Here is a 23117-nt window from a genome sequence, read left to right as displayed (position 1 = left end):
CAGCATAATATCTTCTAGTTCCATCAATGTTGCTGAAAATGCTATCATTTTGTTGTTTCTTAGAGCTCCATAATATTCCATTGTATACATAATGGAATATCTATTATATATATATCACAACTTCTTGATTCATTTGTTTGTAGTTGGGTGTTTGGGCTGTTTCCATACCTTGGTTATATGGTAAATATGTATATATCCTTTCAAATTAAAATTTTTATTTTGGGGATAAATGCCAAGAGTGGTTTTGCTGGATTGTTTTGTAGTTCTAGTCTTATTTTTTGATAGGCTTCCATATTGTTTTCTGTAAAGACTGAACCAGAGAAGGTATTTTATATTTTTTTAGTAATGAATTAATATCTCATTAAAATTTTGCATAATGCCACAACTTCTATATCATCTATATCCAGGTAGATGTGCATACCTTGTTCTCCTATTTTCCTCTCAAATCTCTTATCATATCACTGTTGATCATCGATTTTCTCTAGCAGGCCCAGTAACGTCTCCATTCATCATAGCCTGGAGATTTTAGCAGCCTCTCTTTGCTTATCCTTCCCAATGGTGCCACATTAGAGGCTCTTCAGGATCAGGGGAATGAGACCTAGCATTGTTACTATATTTGGCATATGAATACGTCACAGGGAGCTTGCCAGGCTCTCCCCCGAGCTGGCAGTAAACTCTTGGTAGCTTGCCAGATTTTCCAAGAGGGAGAACTAGGCTATCAGATGTCTTTCGGGAGCTTGGTTTTATAGTCTCTGGATGTTGGCTGTTGATGGGATTACACAGTGCCAGGAGCACTTGGTGTGTATGACTGGAAAATGGGGAAAAATGGGGAATCTGGGTGGAAGAGGCCCACATAGATAAATAGATAGATAGATAGATAGATAGATAGATAGATAGACAGATAGATAGATAGCACTGTTGTCCTGTTGTTCATCAATTTGCTCAAGCAGGCAACAGTAACGTCTCCATTGTAAGACTTGTTGTTACTGTTTTGGTATATCAAATACACCATGGGTAGCTTGCCAGGCTCTGCTGTGCTGGTGGGATCTCTCAGTAGCTTGCCGGGCTCTCCAAGAGGGACAAAGGAATCGAACCTGGGTCGGCCGCGTGCAAGGCAAGTGCCCTACCCGCTGTGCTATCACTCCAGTTCCATATATGTACACACACACTCAAATAGGATTCATGACTTTCCTATTTCTGAGCCTTTGAATATATGAAGGTACTTTTTTACCCACACGAGAAAACTTCAAATACAAATCCTTAGTTCATAATCTTTTTATTCAAAAAACAGCCTTATATTCAAAACACAGACTCAACAACACTGAAAACATGAGACTTAAGCTGCAACCACCATAACTCTGTAATGTCAAGCTGACAGGCAGGGCCAGGGTGGGGGTTGAGGTGGGGAGGGAATATGCGAACACTGGTGGAGGGAAGGTGACACTGTCGATGGGATTAGTGATGAAACATTATATGCCTAAAACTCAACTATCAATAACTTCATAAATCACAGTTCTTTAATTGAAAGAAAAAAGTTGAACTTATGAAAACAAACCCAGTCTTGTGATTAAGAAATCAGACTTTTACATCGCAAATGGCAAAAAAAAAAAAAAAACTCCACCTCAAAACCCCATTTCTTTTGTTTTTTGTTTGTTTGTTTGTTTGTTTTTTGGGGGGAACTACACTGAGTTAAGTGCTCAGGACTTAACTCCTTCCTGGCTTTGCGCTCAGGATTACTCCTCGCGGTGTTCCGGGGACCATATGGGATGCCGAGGACTGAACCCAGGTTAGCCGCGCGCAGGGCAAGCGCTTGCAAGCTGTTCTAGCTCTCCAATGCCAACAGCCATTTCCTTGGGCGAGTGTTTAACCTTCCTGAGCCAGAAGCCTCATTAACCAAAGGATTCCAATTGGGAACGCAAACGGCTGGAAACGCAACAGTTCGTCCCGTTACAATTCTTACTAAAGCGACGCGTCTTGAAAGCTGGTATCGCTAATACCAGGGCAACCCTCACTTCCAGGAGAAACCGTTGAGAAATCAAAAATGTTGATTTGATCTTGGGGGTGGAGGGGGAGCCTTCGGTGGTAGAAAGGTGCTGTAACTTGGCATACCATACACGATAACGCGAGTGGAACCCTCGGACCTAAACGGAACTAAAGCAACCTTTGCAACTGTGCATCTCTCCGAGGGCTGGCCCCTCAGCTCCCCTGCGCAGGCCCGCAGAATCCCTCGGTGATTTATCACCCAAAGTGAGCACCGGGGTGGGGGTGTAAAAAGTTCTCGATGCAGCGTCTCCAAAGGACCCGGACTTTGAAATGCGAACGCTTCGACTCCAGGTCCGCAAGCTGCCCTTCGCCCCGCGCTCCCGGGACAGCTGCAGATCCTCTCGGCAGCGCGCACCCCGGGGCGCCCCGCGATCTCCCGTTTGCGACTCACCCGTGCCGTCGGGGAGGTCGGGCGCTCGCCCCCGGGACCCCGCCGCCGTGCGCCCCGAAATTCCCGGGGAGCGTGCGGGGCTGTGCACGCCGCGGTGCCCCCGCCCCTCCCGCGGCCCCGACGACGCCTCCAATCCCGCGGGCCGCCCCGCCCGCCGCGCCCCGGGCGCCGGGGCATAAGAGCGCGCGGGCAGCGCGGGGAGCTCCGCGGCTGGGGACAGTGGCCGGCGGCTCGGGCGCGCGCAGCGATGGAGGCGCCGCGCGACATCGGCACCTTCGTGGTGTGGGACTATGTGGTGTTCGCCGCGATGCTGCTCATCTCGGCCGCCATCGGCATCTACTACGCCGTCTCCGGGGGCCTCCAGCAGAACTCCAAGGAATTCCTGATGGGCGGCCGCCGGATGACCGCCGTGCCAGTGGCGCTGTCCCTCACCGCCAGCTTCATGTCGGCCGTCACCGTGCTGGGCACCCCCTCCGAGATCTATCGTTTTGGGGCCATCTTCTGCATGTTTGCCATCACCTACTTCTTCGTGGTCCTCATCAGCGCGGAGGTCTTCCTCCCGGTGTTCTACAGACTGGGCATCACCAGCACCTACGAGGTAAGGGTGAGGGGCGAGGGGCGCTGGGGAAGGGCGTGCGAGGTCGCCCCATGCCCAGACTTCCCTCTCTGCAAGCCCCCTGCTGCCGCTTCTTGGGGACGCGTGGCTGCAAAGGGAAGGGCAAAACTTGGTGGGTACCCTCCCTGGCTGAGTTTGGAGAGACTGCCAAAGTAAACACAGTGCTCTGGCTGCTTTTTTTTTTTTTTCACATCTTCGAGTTCAGAGGAAAGATTTTAAACCCTTTTTACGTGGGGGTGGGGGAGTGTGAGACGCTCGCATCTCCCCTTCTGGAAAGAACCCCTTGATTCCACATCCCCACGCCCCGGTTCCTTCTCTCGGGCTAGTTGGGAAGAGTTTGCACTTTCTCCTCTGGTGTCTCCAGGTGTGCTGGGCTGGCAGACACCCCTTCAGCGAGGCAGGCGCCCTCAAAGTCTCTCTCCAGCAACATCCTTGCTCCGCTTCCAGCACCTACGTGTTGGAGACCAGATTCTACGGCTTACTAGCTGAGTAGTCCTGGGAGTCTTATCTAATTGGGGAGGGGGGGCTGTTTCTTCATCTCATCTTGTGGAGAGGATTGCACGAGATGATGCAAAGGTGGCTTTTGGAAGTGTCTGGTACAGTGAGTGCCTTGACAGCTCCGGTGGTGGGGTTAGGAGAGGTGGGTATGTGGTAATCACTGGAAGAAAGAGTAAAGAAAACAAAACTTTCTTGTATTGCTCAGGGCGTTTCTTTTTCAAGTTGTTTACAGAAAAGGGCTTTGCAAAGTTGAGCACCTGGTTTTTAAGAACTATTAAGTAGGATTACCCAGGGAAGGGCCTCATGAAGTAAGGAAGCCCTGTTGGTGCCTTCCGTGAACTCCTTCATGCAAATACAACCCATGGCCTTCCACAGACAAGCCGGACACTGACTGGCCACCGGAGAGTGGGCTCTCATCCTTATTTTGAGCCACCAGCTCAGTTGTTGAGTTTAGATCATGTTTACTCTAGTCCACGGTTACTGAAAGGCAAACTCGGAGGGAGACTGGTTCAACAGGTGCTGGGATTGGGGCCCCAATGACACAGGTATTTGCGACAAGCTGCCTGGACTCCTGTGACATCATCCTGGGCAAGGTGGCCCTGGGAGAGCCTTGCCTGCTATCATTTTGGCCAGTGTGTTTGGGGAAGTTCCCTCAGCACCCCTGCAAAGTAAGCATGATCGTATTTCTCTGTTTTGCTCAGGGGTGTCAAACTGGCACTGGTGGCAGGTTCTTAAACATTCATATTCTAGCTTCTTTGGAAAACTTAGAAGCCTCATGATGCTGGCCCACAGAAATTCTAGCTGGTACCAGTGACTTACAGTCCTGGGGGCCAGAGTGATAGTATAGCAGGTAGGGCAGTACCACGCACGTGGCTGACTGGGTTCAGTTTCTGGCATCCCATATTGGCTTCTGAGCACTGCCAGGAGTAATTCCTGCATTCAGAGCCAGGAGTGGCCCCAAACGAAACAATTTGACACCCCCCAAAAAAATCCCACAGAATATCCAATGGCTTACAACCCCTATGTCATCTATTTTCACATCTTTTGTACTTTCTTTTGATAAGAAAATATTTTACATTGATCTCTTTATAAAAAATGAAGACAGGAAGGCAAATCAGAATGTTTTGTTTCAAGGGAGATGTGAGAAAAATTTATTTCTTATACCTCTGTGGAATGTTATCACATGCTAATATCTGAGCACCTGATCAGCCTACACCTGTACATTACTAGCTGGGAACTAGCAACATTTTAGTCTATGACCTCCCATCTGTGGTTAACCAACTACAAAAGTCAGAAAGGAGTTGAAGGATCTGGAAAGAGGACTTCAGTCCCCACACATGAATGCCGCTCCTACAATCACTAACCCAGGCTTCTTCATGGTGGCATCATTAACTCAACCAAAAGAGATTTCTCACACATTTCCAGTGGCGGAGGTTTAAGTCAGCAGAGTAGCAGTTGAAAATTGTGAAACACTAACATTTACTGAGTATTGAATGTACACTGGACTTTGCATTGCAATTTTTCTGGCATTATCTGACTTCAAAACAGTCTTCGAAGGAGAGGTACTGTAAGAGCCACTTTTTGCAAATACTAAGTAAATTAAGATAATGGAAGAGAGCCTGAAGTGAAGTTCACTCGAGCCTGAAGGCTCTGTACCAGACTATACTGGCTGTTCACGAAGGGTCTTGGTGAGTCTTTTTAAGCTGGAGCAGGTTTGTATTAACAGGTCCAGGCAGGGAGAACAGGGAAGTGGGTATGTTAGGGGTGTCCATTACTAGTAACATTTACTGTTACTAGTAGGCATTTGGGGACGGGGGAATGAAACAACATGCTATGTCTCTGATGAACACTTTCTCAAAAAGCATTTTGTTTGCTTTACTTATGCTGAGAAGTAGAGCCTCTAGTGTAAGCGAAGAAGTCTGGCATTTGGTGGCTTTTGGCCTTCTTGCTCAAGAGTGAAATCTCTCCCTATTTCTACCTTGTCGATTAAAGTTGGTGCTTCAGAAGCTTTGTTGACATCAACTTATCCCTGCCTCCAGAGTGTCACCCTGATGATACTTAGCAACTTCCAGATTGGAGCCAAGAAGGATAAAGCAAGAATCCAATTTCATTCACTACATTTTTGCTTGTTTGTTCGTTTGAAAGGAAGCAAGGTTTAATGGATGACTTAGTATGCAGGTGCTTTATAGCTATATTAAACATTAATTTATATTTATCACCATTTGCAAAGCTGTTGATGAGTTTCTGGCATTGAAGCTTCCAACTCCAAACCCACCCCCAGTATCAGCATCCCTCCTCTAATGACCCAACTGCCTCCTCCCTCTTTCCACCTTGCCTTTGTTTGTTTGTTTGTTTGTTTGTTTGTTTGGGGCCACACCTGGCGATGCACAGGGGTTACTCCTGGTTCATGCACTCAGGAATCCCTCCTGGCGGTGCTCAGGGACCCATATGGGATGCTGGGATTCGAACCCGGGTTGACCACGTGCAAGGCAAACGCCCTACCCACTGTGCTATTGCTTCAGCCCCTCCCCTTGCCTTTTAAGCAAACTCTTTGCTTTTCAAATGCTTATTATAGTTTGTTCGCATGCTTATACTGCTGTTGATATTAGTGTTCTTATGTGCAGTTACCTTTCATCACTGAAATGACCAAGACCCTTGACCAATAATACGCTTATGCTATTGTGGGTCCATTTCCTCATTCCTCTTCCCTTGTTCCCTCCCTCCTTGACATTCTCATTTCTATAATCCAGGGTCAGAGGTTTGCTGTCATTTGATACCTTTCTTTCCCTATCTTACTACTCTACCTAAACAGAGAAGTTCATTCACTACTTTTTAAAGACTCTTTTGGATCTAGTGAAATCTGTGTGCTTGACAACACCCAAAAGGAGGGAATGCCCTGCCACAGAGGCGGTGTGGATGGGAGGAGGATGGGATGGGGGTGGTGGGACCATTGGTGGTGGAGAATGGGCACCGGTGGAGGGATGGGAACTCGATCATTGTATGACTGACATGCAAACACAAAAATTTGTAAGTATGTAACTATACCTCACAGTGATTCACTAATTAACAAATAAAAATTAAAAAAAAAATCTGTGTGTTTTAAATAAATGGTCTAGATATTTTTCCCTAGTTGTAATCTTGGTGTCTCTTAGGTTATTCATACGTGAGAGACCTTGGTTGGTTACTGTCACCTAATGTGTCCGGAAATCTTAGAGCTGTTCTCGGACTCAACTGCTCAGGGACTGGCCCCAGAAATCCCTACATTTCCTTTAGCAACCCAGTAAATATAGCTGAGGTCATGAAAGACTTCTTGCTTCTTCTGGTTTGGGGTGGTCTTGCGTGATCTTAACTTCACAGGTCTTCCTGGATTCAGCTCCTATTGGGGGAAAATATTCTATATATGCTAGTAAATATTGTAGCACTGTAGCACTGTAGCACTGTCATCCCGTTGTTCATTGATTTGTTCCAGCGGGCACCAGTAATGTCTCCATTGTGAGACTTGTTGTTACTGTTTTTGGCATATCGAATATGCCACAGGTAGCCTGCCAGGCTCTGCCATACGGGCAGGATACTCTCGGTAGCTTACTGGGCTCTCTGAGAGGGGCAGAGGAATTGAACCCAGGTTGGCAGTGTACAAGGCAAATGCCCTACCAGCTGTGCTATCACTAGCTAGTGAATATTAGACAGAATAATACATATGCTACATATATGTACTATTCTGCTATAGGATAGAAGAGTATATATACTATTTCACATGCCATAGAATAGTATATATTAGATATTATATATATTGATATAACATACTATATACATTGACGATATGTATATATATATATATATACACACACACTATCTCAACTTACTAGATTCTTATTACCATTTCATTTTGCTCTTCAAGTGTGTGCTGAAAGGAGATAAAGGAACAAATACAATAACCTCTCAGTAACTGTATGGAAAACCATAATGCAGAAAGAGAGAGAGAGAGAGAGAGAGAGAGAGAGGGAGAGAGAGAGAGGTGCCTATGATAGAGGCAGACAGAGGGACACTGGGGTCATTGATGGTGGGAATTGTACATTGGTGCATGGAAAGATGGGTGTTGGAACATTGTATGACTGAAACCTGAGCATGAACAACTTTGTAACTGTGTATCTCATGGTGACTCAATTAAAAAAATTAAAAATAAATAAATACAAGGCATGCTTATATTTAAAAAAATAGTGTTTGACTGTAAGAACACTAAAAATATAAGTGTCCTATTTTCAGACTTCAAAATACTCACTAAATCCTCTAAAGGGTCTTCCAACATATCTCAGGATTTGGACACTTATAATCACAAGTTTCAAATTCTGAAGGCTTTGGAGTTAGCTCCTTAAAGTCTTCCTTTTGAATATAGATTTACAACACTTCCATGTTCATCCCAATCACTTGATAGTCTGAAATGCCTACAAGGTGAGAGGGGAAGGTTTATTACTTGGGAAGCCAGGGATAGGATACAAGTGGCAGGGTACCTACCATGCATGTGTGGGTCCTGAAGTTCAGTCCCCAGCACATGCTCCCTGAACACCGTGAGGGCTGGTGTCAGGCCCATATGCAGAACTGGGTGTGCACTCACAGCAGTTACGTCAATTTAAAAGATAAATAATTTTTACCGTGTTATTGAATTTCAAGAGGAGGAAATGTGAGGTTCAAGTCTCTTTCTCAATCTTGAAAAGTCAGATATAGAGATAAGGACTGGAGCTCTTCCCATTGTGTATGTGTGTGTGGGGGGGGGGTCACTTCTGGAAGTGCTCAGAGAAACATGTGGTACCAGAAACCATGTGATACAATCAAACCTGAAACTTCCATGTTCAGAGCATATACTCAGCCTCCTGAGCTGTATATGTTTTGTTTTGTTTTTGGGTCACACCTGATGATACTCAGGGCTTACTCTGAGTATCATCAGGTGTGACCCAAAAATCAAAACAAAACCAAAAATCAAAACAAAAATCAAAATCAAAATCAAAACAAAAACCAAAATCAAAACAAAAATCAAAACAAAACCAAAAATCAAAACAAAAACCAAAATCAAAACAAAAATCAAAACAAAACCAAAAATCAAAACAAAAATACTCTGTGCTCAGGAATTACTCCTGGTAGTGGTCAGAGGGCCATGTGAGATGCTGGGGATCGAACCCAGGTCAGCCACATGCAAGGAAAAACTCTACTGGCTGTACTATTTCTTCAGGCTCCTCCTGAGCTATCTTGCTGGCCCTGTACTGAATATTTCTAAGACATCTGCTTACACTGTGAAAGTCTGAAATGCTTGGTGAGTTTATTTATATAATTATTTGCAGTCAGGCCAAATGCACAGGTTTTGACTTCTGTGCATCTTGTCTTCGGCACATTAGTCTGCACCCTCTCTGAGCCCCAGGGTCCTCATCTCTCACAGCTAGTTCCTAGCTCACAGAGATCTTGGAAGAACAGTGTATATAATATGTGCACACTCTATAAATGTTTGCAGTAATCACAGAGCAAAAATATCCAGTGTATTTTCCTCTAATACCTAACTCAATTTTTTCAAATATTACCACACCATATTTGATGGAGTTCAGACAGTAGGCAGCAAATTATAAAGTAATACATATGGACTGGAGCAATAGCACAGCAGGTGGGGCATTTGCCTTGCACGAGGTTGACCCAGGTTTGATTCTTCTGTCCCTCTCGGAGAGCCCGGCAAGCTACCGAGAGTATCTTGCCCACACAGCATAGCCTGACAACAAGCTACCTGTGGTATATTCGATATGCTAAAAACAGTAACAACAAGTCTCACATTGGAGACTGGGGCCTGCTCGAGCAAATCGATGAGCAATGGGGTGACTGCAGTGACAGTGATATATATATATATATATATGTGTATATATATATATATATATATGCCTCTCGGAGAGCCTGGCAAGCTACCCTGAGTATCCTGCCTGCACGGGCAGAGCCTGGCAAGCTACCCAAGGTGTATTCAATAGGCCAAAAAAAGTAACAATAGGTCTCGTTCCCCTGACCCTGGAAGAGCCTCCAATCGTTGGGAAAGATGAGTAAGGAGAGGCTGCTAAAATCTCAGGGCTGGGAGGAATAGAGGTGTTAGTGGTGCCGCTCAAGTAAATCGACGAACAATGGGATGACAGTGATGCAGTGATACCTAACTCGATTTTCTCCTTCATCTTCTTTTATCCTGATGTATGAAAAAACAAAACCAAACTATCGCCTGTCTTCAAATTCCCCTTACACATAGCAAACGTTGGACTCCAGCCTGATCTATCAAGGAACATCATTTGTTGGTGGTGGCAGGGAGCCATACTTGATGGGGCTCAAGGGTTTCTCCCAACGCAGTGCTTAAAGGTTACTCGCCATGGTGCTCAGGGGATCATGCTGGAGATTGAACCCAGATGGGAAGGATTGAACCTAGGGCTACCCATACACAAAATATGTGCTCTAGCCCCTTAAACTCTCTTTCCTGTCTTTGAAATTCTCATTTTAACTCTGTGATAGCTTATGATATACAGAAGAGAAAATAAACTGACTTTGTTTCAAGATAATGCAGGTGTTTAGAAGAGTAAGAAAATACTTGGCTCTGACACTGAACAGAAATTTACTTGGACTGATTTAAGTAAAAAAATAAAAGGGGGCAATGGGGCTACCTGATAGAAGAGAGGGTTATATCAGCTGAACAAGTAGATGATGAAAAGGAGAAGCCAGGGCAGCCTCTCCTGGCCTCTGTCACAGCAGTGTGCTTCTGTCCAGTTAGTTGGCCTCTGTCTTTTAACCTGCCTCCAAGATGTAAATGTCCATTGACAGTCTCTTCAATTGGACAGATAAATTGTGGGCTGGATATTGTCATGTGACTACCCTTTTAAAAAATTTTTTTTAAAAATTAATTTTTTTGCTTTCTGGGTCACACCTGGCGACACACAGTGGTTACTTTCTGGCTCTGCACTCAGAAATTACTCCTGGCGGTTCTTGGGGGACCATATGGGATGTTGGGAATCAACCAGGGTTGGCTGCATGCAAGGCAAATGCCTTACCCACTGTGCTATCACTCCAGCCCCCGTGACTATCCTTTATTCAGAGGAAGGACACCTTGACCTACAGCTCCATCACAATTAATTGCCTGCACTGGGAAAAAGTTAGATTGACACCCCAGGTGAATCAAAGGACATAGAGTTAATGCCAAGGGGAAGAGGGGGAAGCAATAATTGGCTTTATTATAAAAGTGCAGACTATAATTTCATTATATGGCTTTATGGAAAAGTCATAGTCAGGGGTGGTAAGTGATTGCCAGGGGTTGAGGGTGATGATTTGACCACAGAGGAACATTGGGGGAGTTTTCTGGGGATGATACAGTTGTTCTGTACATGTTAAAATTCACTGAACTGTGCTCTGAAGCCAAAGTCAATTTTGGTATATGCAAATAAAAGTAACAGTGAAGCAGAAATGCATACTAGAAAGCAGGTTGAAGCTGCTCTTAATTCCTGCCTCTTGATAAGCTTATTTTTAAAAAAAGTGTTCAGACAATGGCCACTCAACATCTTTATTGCAAACCACACCTAATTAGAGAGAGAGAACAAAAGGGAATACCCTGCCACAGTGGCAGGGTGGGGTGGGTGGGAGATGGGATTGGGGAGTGTGGGAGGGATGCTGGGTTTATTTGTGGTGGAGAATGGGCACTGGTGAAAGGATGGGTTCTCAAACTTTGTATGAGGGAAACATGAGCACAAAAACGTTTAAATCTGTAACTGTACCCTCACGATGATTCACTTATTAAAAAAAGTGTTCAGAAGATTTTCACATATCAACTATTCATTTTTTTAAAACAGTATTTAGAGCTTCGATTCAACAAATATGTTCGTCTCTGTGGAACAGCCCTCTTTATTGTTCAAACGGTAAGTAGTTCTCTATTTATTTATTTTAACTTTTATCATATATATTACATATATATATCACTCCTGATGGTACTCACAGGACTAGTACCCGATACCTGGGGTATCAGTTATTGAACTCAGATTGACTGTGTGCAAGGCAAGCACTTTATCCACTGTACTATCTCTCCAGTCTCTATCTAAAACATTTTCATCCAGGGCCTATGGTACAAGCGTTTTTGGTAGGCATATGAAAGATGAAAATGAGGTATTGAAAATAGAAACAAAAATATAAAAAATGTAACTATGTCAACCCTTGCAATCATTAATATGTCAATATATGCATAAATTCCTGGGAAAACAAAAATTTCAGTAGACATTATGCATTATATTGATCAGCAGCACTTATATTCTTTGGGAAAATACATTTTTCTCTTATCCCATCTCCCTTTATCTCCACCAAACTGATGGTAATGAATTGTGTCTTGTCCCCAGGTCAAACACTATGAACTGTGTCTTTCTCCTCTAAGTTTTGATAGCCTTCTTCAGTCTGCCTGTATTTTTGAACCCTCCAGTGACCTCAGATAGCTGTAGTTTCTTTTCTGCTTATAACTTTCTCAGTGTATAGTGGTTATGCAAGAGTACTAATAAACTTATTTCATAGGAGTGGCACTCTCAATTAAAATCTAAGTGCCTTGTAATAATTATAAAGAACTATCAGAATTGAACTCTTCTCTTGCTCCCTTCCCCTGTTGATCATACTCTGCAACTACACTGTGCTTCCAGAAACACTCCAAACTCTTCTCTTTTAGGTTCCTTTTACTTTTTTTTCCTGCCTGGTATTTCTATTCCTAACTCTTCTCCTACATGGTTGTTAATTTTCATTAAATGATAAATTTAAATAATAAATTTCAGTTAATTTTTGATTTTACATGTAAAAACTGTGTCTCCGTAAGAAATTCAATAAATAAAATTGATTTAAAAATGAAGATAGAATTCTAGTTAAATGTTCTGACCACAAAAAGCAACTGAAAGGTAATAAAATGATATTTGGAGTAAAAATTGTATTTGTTGCTATGAATATATAGGTACAGATTCACTTCTGTGCTTTTTTGCATCCTCTGGATATATTCCCAGAAGTGGTATTGCGGGGTCATATGGAAGGTCTCAGTGATTCAATAAAAAAAAACTTTAAAAAATTGTATTTGTATGTTATTTGATTATAGAAATATTATCACTCATATATACATGTGTCTAAACTCATCAAAATACATATGTTAATTATGTGTCATTTAAACATATCAGACCTCAATAAAGCTCAACAGGATAAATTTCTTAAAAAGACATAGTGACAATTCAGATTATTATAGAAATGACAAAGATACTTTAATGACTGTAGTAACTGATAGTAAGAATTGTAAGAAAAGTAATATGATTTAGTTCACAATATTTTTGAAACATAATAGTTTTAAGTAATAGATAAGAAAAAATTAGCATAAAGATGCTGGGAAATATTATTGTCTTTGTTTGAAAGCATACTGTTATAAATCAGGATTATCTATTAAAATGAAAATGTGTGAGCAGGGTCCACTATCAGATCACCTAAATCCCAACTTGGGATGTATAATTCTTTTCTTTTACTTTATGGGGTTCCTTTTCTCTCACTCTTCTCTCTCACTCTCTCCCTCCTTTCTCAGATCTCCTAAAGAGAACTATTTTAGTACAAAAATAAATAAATGAAAATTGAAATGTACCACCTAATTGAAGAAGCCACGAGTGAAAGAGCAGAACTATATTCTTGGAAGAGTTTTATAAAGCCAGAGTACACAGTTCAGTAATTCAAGTATATGGAAGTCTAGATGTACTGATTGACACAGTTGGAAAGCATAGATTTGCTAAGGAGTTAGGGACAGAAAATACCTCCCAGCCTTCGCTAAAGGCTTGGCTTGGTTACTAGCATATGATTGATATCTGTCTTCCTCTTGGTGGCTACGTGCTTGAGGATGGGTTTGACAATGGAGTTCCAGAATCATCATCATGTGACCGCCAGGCGTGCGGGCAAAATACCAACAGAAATAAAAATTGGAGAAAGCATTAGGAAGATGGCCTGTGATTGCAGTTCTGAACCTTTAACTCAGACATTGCAATAAAGGGAAGAGTTTTACCATCTCCCATGATAATATTCAAGTCATATAATCAAGCATTTCAAGACTACATGTTATATTTACCCCATGTTTTTATAGAGTAATCACAGAATTAGATTCTATGTGTGATATATTTAAAACTGATAGTTGAAGGAAGCTGATATCATTATATGATAATGATGAAACATTATATGAAATGGTGAAACATTATATGCCCGAAACCCTATCATTAACAGTTTTTTTTAAAATTTTTTTAATTTTTTAATTAGTGAGTCACAGTGAGGGTACAGTTACAGATTCAAACATTTCGTGCTTGTTTTTCCCTCATTCAGTGTTTAGGAGCCCATCCCTCTACCAGTGTCCATTCTCCACCACCAATGAACCCAGTATCCCTCCCACCCCCCCATCCCATCCCCCCACCCCACCCCGCCTCTGTGGCAGGGCATTCCAATTTGTCCTCTCTCTCTCTCCTTTTGGGTGTTGTGGTCTGCAATAGGGGTATTGAGTGGCCATCATCCTATCATTAACAGTTTTGTAAGTCATGATTCTTCAATAAAATAAAAAACCAAATTATTTTAATAAAATTAATTACTATTAACAAGGAAAATGTTATTCTGGGGAAAATACCCATGTATCTCATTCAGTGTTGTACTTAGATTAATAAGTATTTGTTAGATGTTTAAATAAAAAATCAATATTTTAAAAGGTATAATACACTTTTTGTTGGCACAGAATTTTTTGATATAAATTTATCTTTTTGTCTGATGAATGGGCATGCAAATTTTATAACAAATTTTCAAAATTTCCACTCAGCAACCCACTTTTAAATTTGTCAACTCTATTAGTGTTTTGTTTTGTTAGCTTTTGAGTCATATCCAGTGGTGCTTAGGGCTTACTGCTGGCTCTGTACTCCAGGGTCACTTCTGGCAGAGCTCTTAGGAGCTACACAAAGTGTCGCAGATTGAACCCAGGTCAGCCACATGCAAGGCGAATGCCCTAACAATTGTATTATCACTATGGGCCCCTTTTCTCACTGTTTTAAAGCTAGAAAAAAATTGATTTCAATTTTTGATGAAATCAAAGTGAGTTGATGAACCAGCGACTGGATGAACTAAGCACTACATAAAATGTTCTTACCCCAAGTTCATCATAAGATGAATATTTTTGTAAACTATAACTACACACCAACAGAAGAGGAGAATAGATTCTAAAGAGAGAGTACAGGGGGTAAGGACCTTACCTTGACAGCAACTAGTCATGGTTTGATCCCCTGCCCACATATAGTCCTCAAGCCCTGCCAGCGGTCACTAGGAATAACCTCTGAGCACCCTTGGGTGTGGCCTCCAAATGAAAAAAATAATAAAACATTTTTCAAGTTACAAATGAAATACTTTGTGTGAATTTGGGGCTCTACTCACTGGTACTCAGAGGCTATTCCCAGGTGCATGTTTGGGAGTTGCCCTGGCAGTTCCTAGGGGTAATCAGGCCTGCTACATGCAGAGAGAGCATGCTCTCCAGTCCTTTGAGCTGTTTCCTTGGTCTGATACAAATTAATTTTATTAAGCATATTCAATCATTTTTATTCATAATTGAATTGAAAAAAATTGGTATTTGGTTTATGAGGCACTGAGTACTTGGGGTTTCTTGGTGTCCTGGGGTTGCTCTTGGCAGTGCTGGGGAACCATGCGGTGCCAAGGATTGAGCCTGGCACTCCTGAATGTAAATCATGCACTCCAAGCTTTTGCGCCATCTTCCTGCCCCCCTGCTCCTGCATTTATTTTTTAAATGTTTTATTTTATGATTTATGCCTGTTACTTGATTTTCTTTCTCCCCTCTAGATCCTGTATACTGGAATTGTTATTTATGCCCCTGCTCTGGCTCTGAATCAAGGTAATTTTATAGTTACCAATTATATGATTCATGTTTGGAGGTTCATTTACTGTGACCTTAATGTCCCCATTGAGGTAATAAACAAATAGAGGGTGCTTCTATAATCTGCATCAGTTAGAGGGGAATAAGGTGGGTTTAGTATCTTCACTAACAGCTCCTTGGGATTCCTTTGTCAATAGCTCCAAATGGTCTGTGAATTAAAAGGTTTTACTGGATAGCAGATCTCTGACATGTCAACTAACCTTTGCCCATTCCTTGAGAAATAATCCAAATCATTTAAGGATGGGGGTGTTTGAGCTACACCCAGTAATTTTCTGGGGCTATTCCCTGCACTTGGGGGTTGAACCATCAGAGCCCAGGTGGGATCAGATGCAAAACAAACACCTTAAATTCTGTCCAATCTCTTAATCCAGACACCATTTTAGTCATCAATGACTTCCAGGTCTCCTTTCTGCCTGACACCCAAACCCAGGAAGTACCTATTTTGTTCAGCTCAGATTCTTTGTGAAAATTTGAATGACAGTGAAAGGACCCTATCCTCACCCCCAACCCCTACCTCCACCCTGCCCCACCACCCCTATCTTTTTCTGATACTGTTCAAAATGCAAGAGAAAGAGTTTGGTGTGATTTGAAATATCAGACCACTATTGGTGACAATGGGGCAACACACGGCGTTCCTGGGAACCAATGTAGCATACTTGTGCAGCTTAGCCAGTTAGTAACTCTCAATATGGGTCATGAAAGCAATAAAATTGGTATCGTTCATTGAAGCAAAGGTACATGTCAGTCATAGCCTTCAGAGGTTGGGGGAAACCCCATATGATTAAAATTCGCTATCAGGCAGTTTATCTCAAACAATTCCTTGTATGAGGATCAAGTGACCTCCGACGGGAAAGCAAGCAGAATCATTCCTATAATTATATAAGAAGGAAACGCTGCTGACTCTACATTGCAGTATCTTGGTTTCAACGATACTAGTTTCATATAGTGGGACTAGCTATAAACTCAGTAAGTGACCTTTTGTCTTTCAGTGCCATGAAAGCCGTTGGCCTGATGGTTTGAAAGGGCAGTTGTGTGGGATTGGGAGGGAAACTGAGGATATTGATGGGGGGGAAGGTCACACTGGTGGTGATGGAACTAAATGCTTAAAACAATTATATAATGAACAACTTTGTAAATCATTACATATTTATTTTTTTTTTAAATTTTTATTAAATCACCATGTGGAAAGTTACAAAGTTCTCAGGTTTATATGTCAGTTATACAATATTCAAACACCCATCCCTTCACCAGTGCCCATATTCCACCACCAGAAACCCCAGTATACCCCCCGCCCCCACCCCCTACCCCCTACTGTTTAACTAATGAATTTCACTTCATTTTTTCTTTACCTTGATTACATTCCATAATTCAACACAAAACTCACTATAGTTGACATAACTCTCTCTCTCTCTTTTTTTTTTCTCTTTTTCCTTTTCCCTTTTTTTTTTTTCTTTTTCCCCCTCATCCCCCTTCCTGCGCCTCATAGTATGGTGTACGCCACGCCACGTCGGCCAGCGTGGGGCTTTTGCTTAGTTCACAGTCCAGAGGTGACTGCTACATTAAAAACCTTCAATATTTTCAACAAAAACTTACTGTTATTATTTGGAGTTTCCCCCCCAAGTCAGACCTGTTCAAATGGAACCGGTTCACATTGCTGAACAATTATAAATGTTAAGTCGCGCGGACGCTGCCGCGTCCGCGCGGTTTTGGATTTCTGTATAAAGTCCAGGGAGAATTCTGCCAGAAATTACATAGCCCAGCTCACAGTCCCAGTGCATTGCTGTAAGAAGTCTCTGAATTCAAAGTCTTTAGGCGCAGAGGGTCCGATTCACGCTCATCGGCTCCGGGTTTATCTGGGCCGAGGGCGTGCCAGTTACGCCCCCTTCCCATGAGTTCCTGGGAGCCCCCAAAGTAAAATCCGAATACCTGTGGGTCTGGAATCAGAAGATGGCGCCTGCCACATGGTGCCGCCAGCCCGCCGCTTTCCATGCAGGAAGACAGGGTGGGGAGGAAAAAAAAATCCACCCCCAGCAGCACCGAGTTGTAGCCCAGTTTGGTGTCCCAATGCATTGCTCTCGGGTGCTGCGCTGGATGCCCGAATGTGTTACATCTTTGGAGTCAAAGTCTTTAAGCGCCGCAGAGGGTCCCTAAATCATTGTTTTAAAAATAAAAATCAATAATAAATAAATAAATAAATAAGTAAAACACAAATAAATAAAAGGCAGTCCAGAGCAAAATCTAGCTCTGCCTATGAAGAAACTGTGGAGTCTTCTTAGAGTTTATCAATCATTTGTGAGGAAGAAATCTGGACTTAAGGGATCACGCTTGGCCCACTAAAACATCAATTGTGTATTTTACTGTGACCAAGGCATTGGGAGGCCCAAGCGTAGACACAGAAGCTGATGTGCAACAGATGCCCAAAGAGAAATTTGTTAAAATGAAATCAGAACTTGATATTTTCCAGGTCTAATCTTTTTTTATAGAAAATTTATTTTTATATTCAGATAATAACCATTCTTAGGAACCTTCTTATTGTGGAAGATAAACAGATTCTTCTTCTTTTTTAATTTTAATTTATTTTTTTTTATTGAATCAACATGTGGAAAGTTACAAAGCTTTCAGGTTTAAGTCTCAGTTATATAATGCTCGAACACCCATCCCTTCACCAGTACACATATTCCACCACCAAGAATCACAGTAAACCTATCCCCCACCCCCCACCTCCCCAGCCCCCTACCCTACCTATGTAACTGATAAATTTCACTTTACTTTCACTTTACTTTGATTACATTCAATATTTCAACAAAAAACTCACTATTATTGTTTGGAGTTTCTCAACATGGAAAGTTTCATGTTGAGTCAGGTCTAATCTTTTTTAAAAGTTGTTTTTGTTATGACAACTTCAATTATATACTAAAGTAGAGAGAATAGTATGCTGAATCTTCATGTGAATGTAATTTTACATCAGTAATTATTAACTCTTGTGACTGGGGAGATGGCTTAAGGGCCAGAGCATTTGCTTTGTATTTGGGAGCCCAAGGTGTGCTTTCTGTTACAACAAACTATTTCAGCCTCTTGCTCTCTTTTTTTGGGGGGGTGGTTTGGGGATTTGGGCCACACTTGGAGGTATTCAGGAGCTACTCTTGGCTCTATGCTCAGGGGTTTGGATGAGAACCAGAGATTCAAACAGAGGTTGGCATGCAGCCAACCTATTCCACATTCAAATTTAGAATTTTAGGATGTTTGTGTAAGTTTATGTGTTTTATATTTTACCTCTTTTCTTTAATCTTGAAACTCTTAATTTTCAATATAACATAAATTAGATTTGCTGTATGTAGCTCTCTGTATCACTAATTCCTTTCTTTTTTCTTTTCTTTTTTTTTAATTGAATCACCCTGAGATAGAGTTACAAAGTTTTCATATTTGAGTTTCAGTCATACAATGATTGAACACCCATCCCTCCACCAGTGCACATCTTCCACCACCAATATTCCCAGTATCCCTCCCCCTCCCAACCTTCCCCCTGTCTCTATGGCAGGAAATTACCCTCGTATTCTCTCTCTGCTTTGGGGCATTATGGCTTGCAATATGGATACTGAGAGGCCATCACCTTTGGTCCTTTATCTACTTTCAACACACATCCCGAATGATTCCTCCAACCATCATTGACTTAGTGATTCCTTCTCTATTCCAGCTGTCTTCTTCCCCAGATCATGAGGCAGATTTCTAACTATCGAACAATATTTCTGGCCCTTGTGGCTGGAGCGATAGAACAGCAGGTGGGGCATTTACCTTGCACTCGGTGGACCCAGGTTCAATTCCCAGCATCTTATATGGTCCCCCGAGCACTGCCAGGAGTAATTCCTGAGTGCATGAGCCAAGAGTAACCCCTGTCCATCAAAGCATGACTCAAAAAGAAAAAAAATATTTCTGGCCCATTTGTCTACTGTCCTTGGGTGCTAGTACCATGTCTTATTTTATATTCCACAAATGAGTGCAGTCATTCTTTGTCTGTTCCTCTCTTTCTGAATCATTTCACTTAGCATGATACTCTCCATGACCATCCACTTAAAAGCAAATTTCATGACTTCATCTTTTCTAACAGCTGCATAGTATTACATTGTGTAGATGTACCAAAGTTTCTTTAACCAGTCATCTGCTCTCGGGCACTCAGATTGTTTCCAGATTCCGGCTATTGTGAACAGTGCTGCAATGAACATACAGGTGCAGATGTCATTTCTATTGTGCTTTTATTGAACCCTCAGGATATATTCCCAGAAGTGGTATTGCAGGGTCATATGGAAGCTCAACTTCAAGTTTTTGAAGGAATGCCCATATTGTTTTCCAAAAAGGCTGGACCAGTCGTCATTCCCACCAACAATGAGAGAGTCCCTTTCTCCCCACATCCATGCCAGCACTGGTTGTTCTTGTTCTTTTTGATGTATACAAGTTTCTGTGGTGTGAGATGGTATCTCATTGTTGTTTTGATTTGCATCTCCCTGATGATTAATGATGTAGGGCATTTTTTCATGTGTCTTTTGGCCATTTGTGTTTCTTTTGTTTGTTTGTTTGTTTGTGCTTGTTTTTTCTTTTGCTTTTTGGGTCACACCCAGCGATGCTCACGGGTTACTCCTGGCTTTGCACCCAGGAATTACTTCTGGTGGTGCTTGGGGGACCGTAAGGATGCCAGGGCTGGAACCTGGGTTGGCCGTGTGCAAGGCAAATGCCCTACCCACTGTGCTATCGCTCTGGCCCTTGTGTTTCTTTTTTGAGGAAGCTTCTGTTCATTTATTCTCCCCATTTTTTGATGGGGTCAGAGGTTTTTATTCTTCTACTAGTGTTTTGTACACTAGTTTTTTCTTGTACTTGTGTCTTGTCACACTTCTACTAGTGACTTGTATATCCCCTTATCAGATGGGTATTGGATAAATATTCTTTCCCATTTCCTGAGTTCTCTCTGTATCTTGGTCACTGTTTCTTTTGAGGTGCAGACTCTTCTTAGTTTAATGTAGTCCCATTTGTTTATGTTTGTTTCCACTTGCTTGGTCAGTGGTGTTTTATCCTTTAAGATGCTTTTAGCTTTAGTGTCATGGAGGGTTCTGCCTACATTTTCCTTTATGTACCTTATGGATTTAGGTCTGATAGTGAGGTCTTTAATCCAGTTTGATCTGATTTTTGTGCCTGGCACTAGACAGAGGTCAGAGTTCATTTTCTTGCAGGTAGCTATCCAGTTTTCCCAGCACCACTTGTTGAAGAGGCTTTCCTTGTTCCACTTCACATATCTTGCTCCTTTGTCAAAGATTAAGTGGTCATACAGTTGGGAGTCTGTGGCAGAATATTCAAATGTGTTTCATTGGTCTGTGGGTCTGTTTCTAGCCCAATACCATGCTGTTTTAATTACTACTGCTTTGTAGTAGAGTTTGAAGGTAGGGAAGGTGATGCCACCATCTTCTTTTGCCCAAGGATTGCATTAGCTATTCATGGGGGTTTATTGTTCCATATGAATTTCAAGAGTGTTTAGTCTATTTCTTTGACAAATGTCATGGGTATTCTGACAGGGACTGCATTAAATCTGTATAGTGCTTTGGGGAGTATTGCCATTTTGATTATGTTAATCCCCCCTATCCATGAGCAGGGGATGTGTCTCCATTATCTGGAAGTAGCATTTTGTAATTTTCCTTGTATAGGTCCTTCACCTCCTTAGTGCATATCTAAGTTCTAAATCTTGGCTGCACATTGGACCTACTTAGGAAATTAAAAAAAAATTATGATACTGAAATCTTATCACTTGTGAATCATTTGCTTGATAAGTGACTCATTGTCATGATTCAAAACTTTTTTCTGTTACTGTCGAAAGTTGAGAATCCTGAATTATGTTTTAGATTAGTAATTATTATATTATTACTAATAATATGGTGGCACAAACAGTTAAAATTATTTCTTTGCGGGCAACTCAGAGAAGGGATCACCAACTATAATGTAGTCGAAGCCCATGCGGGGTAAGGGAGTTGCGGGCTGAATGAGGGCTAGAGACTGAGCACAGTGGCCACTCAACACCTTTATTGCAAACGACAACAGCTAATTAGAGGGAGAGAACAGAAGGGAATGCCCTGCCACAGTGGCAGGGTGGGGTGGGGGGAGATGGGATTGGGGAGGATAGGAGGGATGCTGGGTTTACTTGTGGTGGAGAATGGGCACTGGTGAAGGGATGGGTTCCCGAACTTTGTATGAGGGAAGCATAAGCACAAAAGTGTATAAATCCGTAACTGTACCCTCACGGTGATTCATTAATTAAAAATAAATAAATTTAAAAATTAAAAAAAAACCATACCTGGTACTCAGAAAATAACGGGGTGATGGTTGGGTAGTAGAAACGCTGACCAGAGGTGATATTCTGATGGGTCATGGCATACTGGTGCAACAGTGGGAAAGACTTGAACTCTACTGTAACCATATTACCTAAATTAAAGTTAAAAAAAATTATTTCTTTTCATGTCTTTTTTCTTTATCTTAAAATGTATTTCATGAGGGTATATATCAAATAATTTTTTTGCATTTAAAAAAATTTATTTATTTCATTGAATCACCATGTGGAAAGTTGTTGAATCACCATGTGGAAAGACAAAGCTTTCAGGCTTATGTCTCAGTTATACAATACTCGAACACCCGTCCCTTCACCAGTGCACACTACCAAAAACCCCAATATACCTCCCACACCCCACACCCCGCATAGCTGATAAATTTCACTTCACTTTCTCTTTACCTTGATTACATTCCATATTTCAACACAAAATTTACTATTGTTGTTGGAGTTCCCCTCCCAGAAACAGCCCTACTGACAAGGAAGCATTTGATAATTATTTTTCCATTGCTGAGAATGAAAAGATATGAAGTCGCACAGCTGCGATAGTGGCCATGCAGTTTGGGAGTTCTGGATTTTAATATTTTAGTAACTAAGTTGAGGGAGATTTATCTTAGAAATTGCATCATTTCCCTTCCTGGGAAGCATGGGGCTATGGCGTAGTTCACAGTCTAGAGACATTGCTGTAAGCAGCTGCTGGTACCAAAAGTAGTCTAGCTGGCCTCTGGATCATGGTCGATCAGCAGCAGAGCAGCTGCACAAACGTGTGGCCACCTGGGTTGCATCTCGGCAGAGAGCGCTCCGGCCTATAAAATAATTTTGATTTAAAGTGTTTGGACCAGAGCGATAACACAGCAGGTAGGGCGTTTGCCTTGCACGCGGCCAACCAAGGTTCAGTTCCTTCGTCCTTCTTGGAGAGCCCGACAAGCTACTGAGAGCATCCTGCCTGCACGGCAGAGCCTGGCAAGCTACCCGTGGCATATTCGATATGCCAAAAACAGTAACAACAAGTTTCACAATGGAGACGTTACTGGTACCCTATTGAGCAAATCGATGAACAATGGGAGGACAGTGCTACAGTGCAGTGTTTTGACATGTTTAATCAGGTTTGTTTAATCACAAACTTGATAACAGTTGGGTTAATCTATTTTGTATTGATTTTTCTTTTGAGTAGTTTCTTTTTTTGAGGCTTTTGTTTGTTTGGGGACCATAACTGATGGAACTGATGGTGCTCATGACTTAT

At 42.0% G+C, this 23117-nt stretch overlaps 1 protein-coding gene across 1 annotated transcript in view; it reads left to right on the top strand.

The window, feature by feature from the left end:
* Positions 1-2681: 2681 nt before the first annotated feature.
* The window catches only part of SLC5A8 (solute carrier family 5 member 8), a 55360-nt gene continuing 34924 nt past the window's right edge, over positions 2682-23117 (top strand). Inside the window, exons 1-3 of the mRNA XM_004602769.2 lie at positions 2682-3032; positions 11396-11461; positions 15420-15471. Of these exons, the coding sequence (XP_004602826.2) occupies positions 2682-3032; positions 11396-11461; positions 15420-15471 (469 nt within the window). The remainder of the gene's footprint in view (positions 3033-11395; positions 11462-15419; positions 15472-23117) is intronic.

This window comes from Sorex araneus, chromosome 10, assembly GCF_027595985.1.
Source record: "Sorex araneus isolate mSorAra2 chromosome 10, mSorAra2.pri, whole genome shotgun sequence".
NCBI lineage: Eukaryota > Metazoa > Chordata > Mammalia > Eulipotyphla > Soricidae > Sorex > Sorex araneus.
Note: the sequence above shows the minus strand (reverse complement) of the source record. Positions and strands in the feature narration are given on the sequence as shown.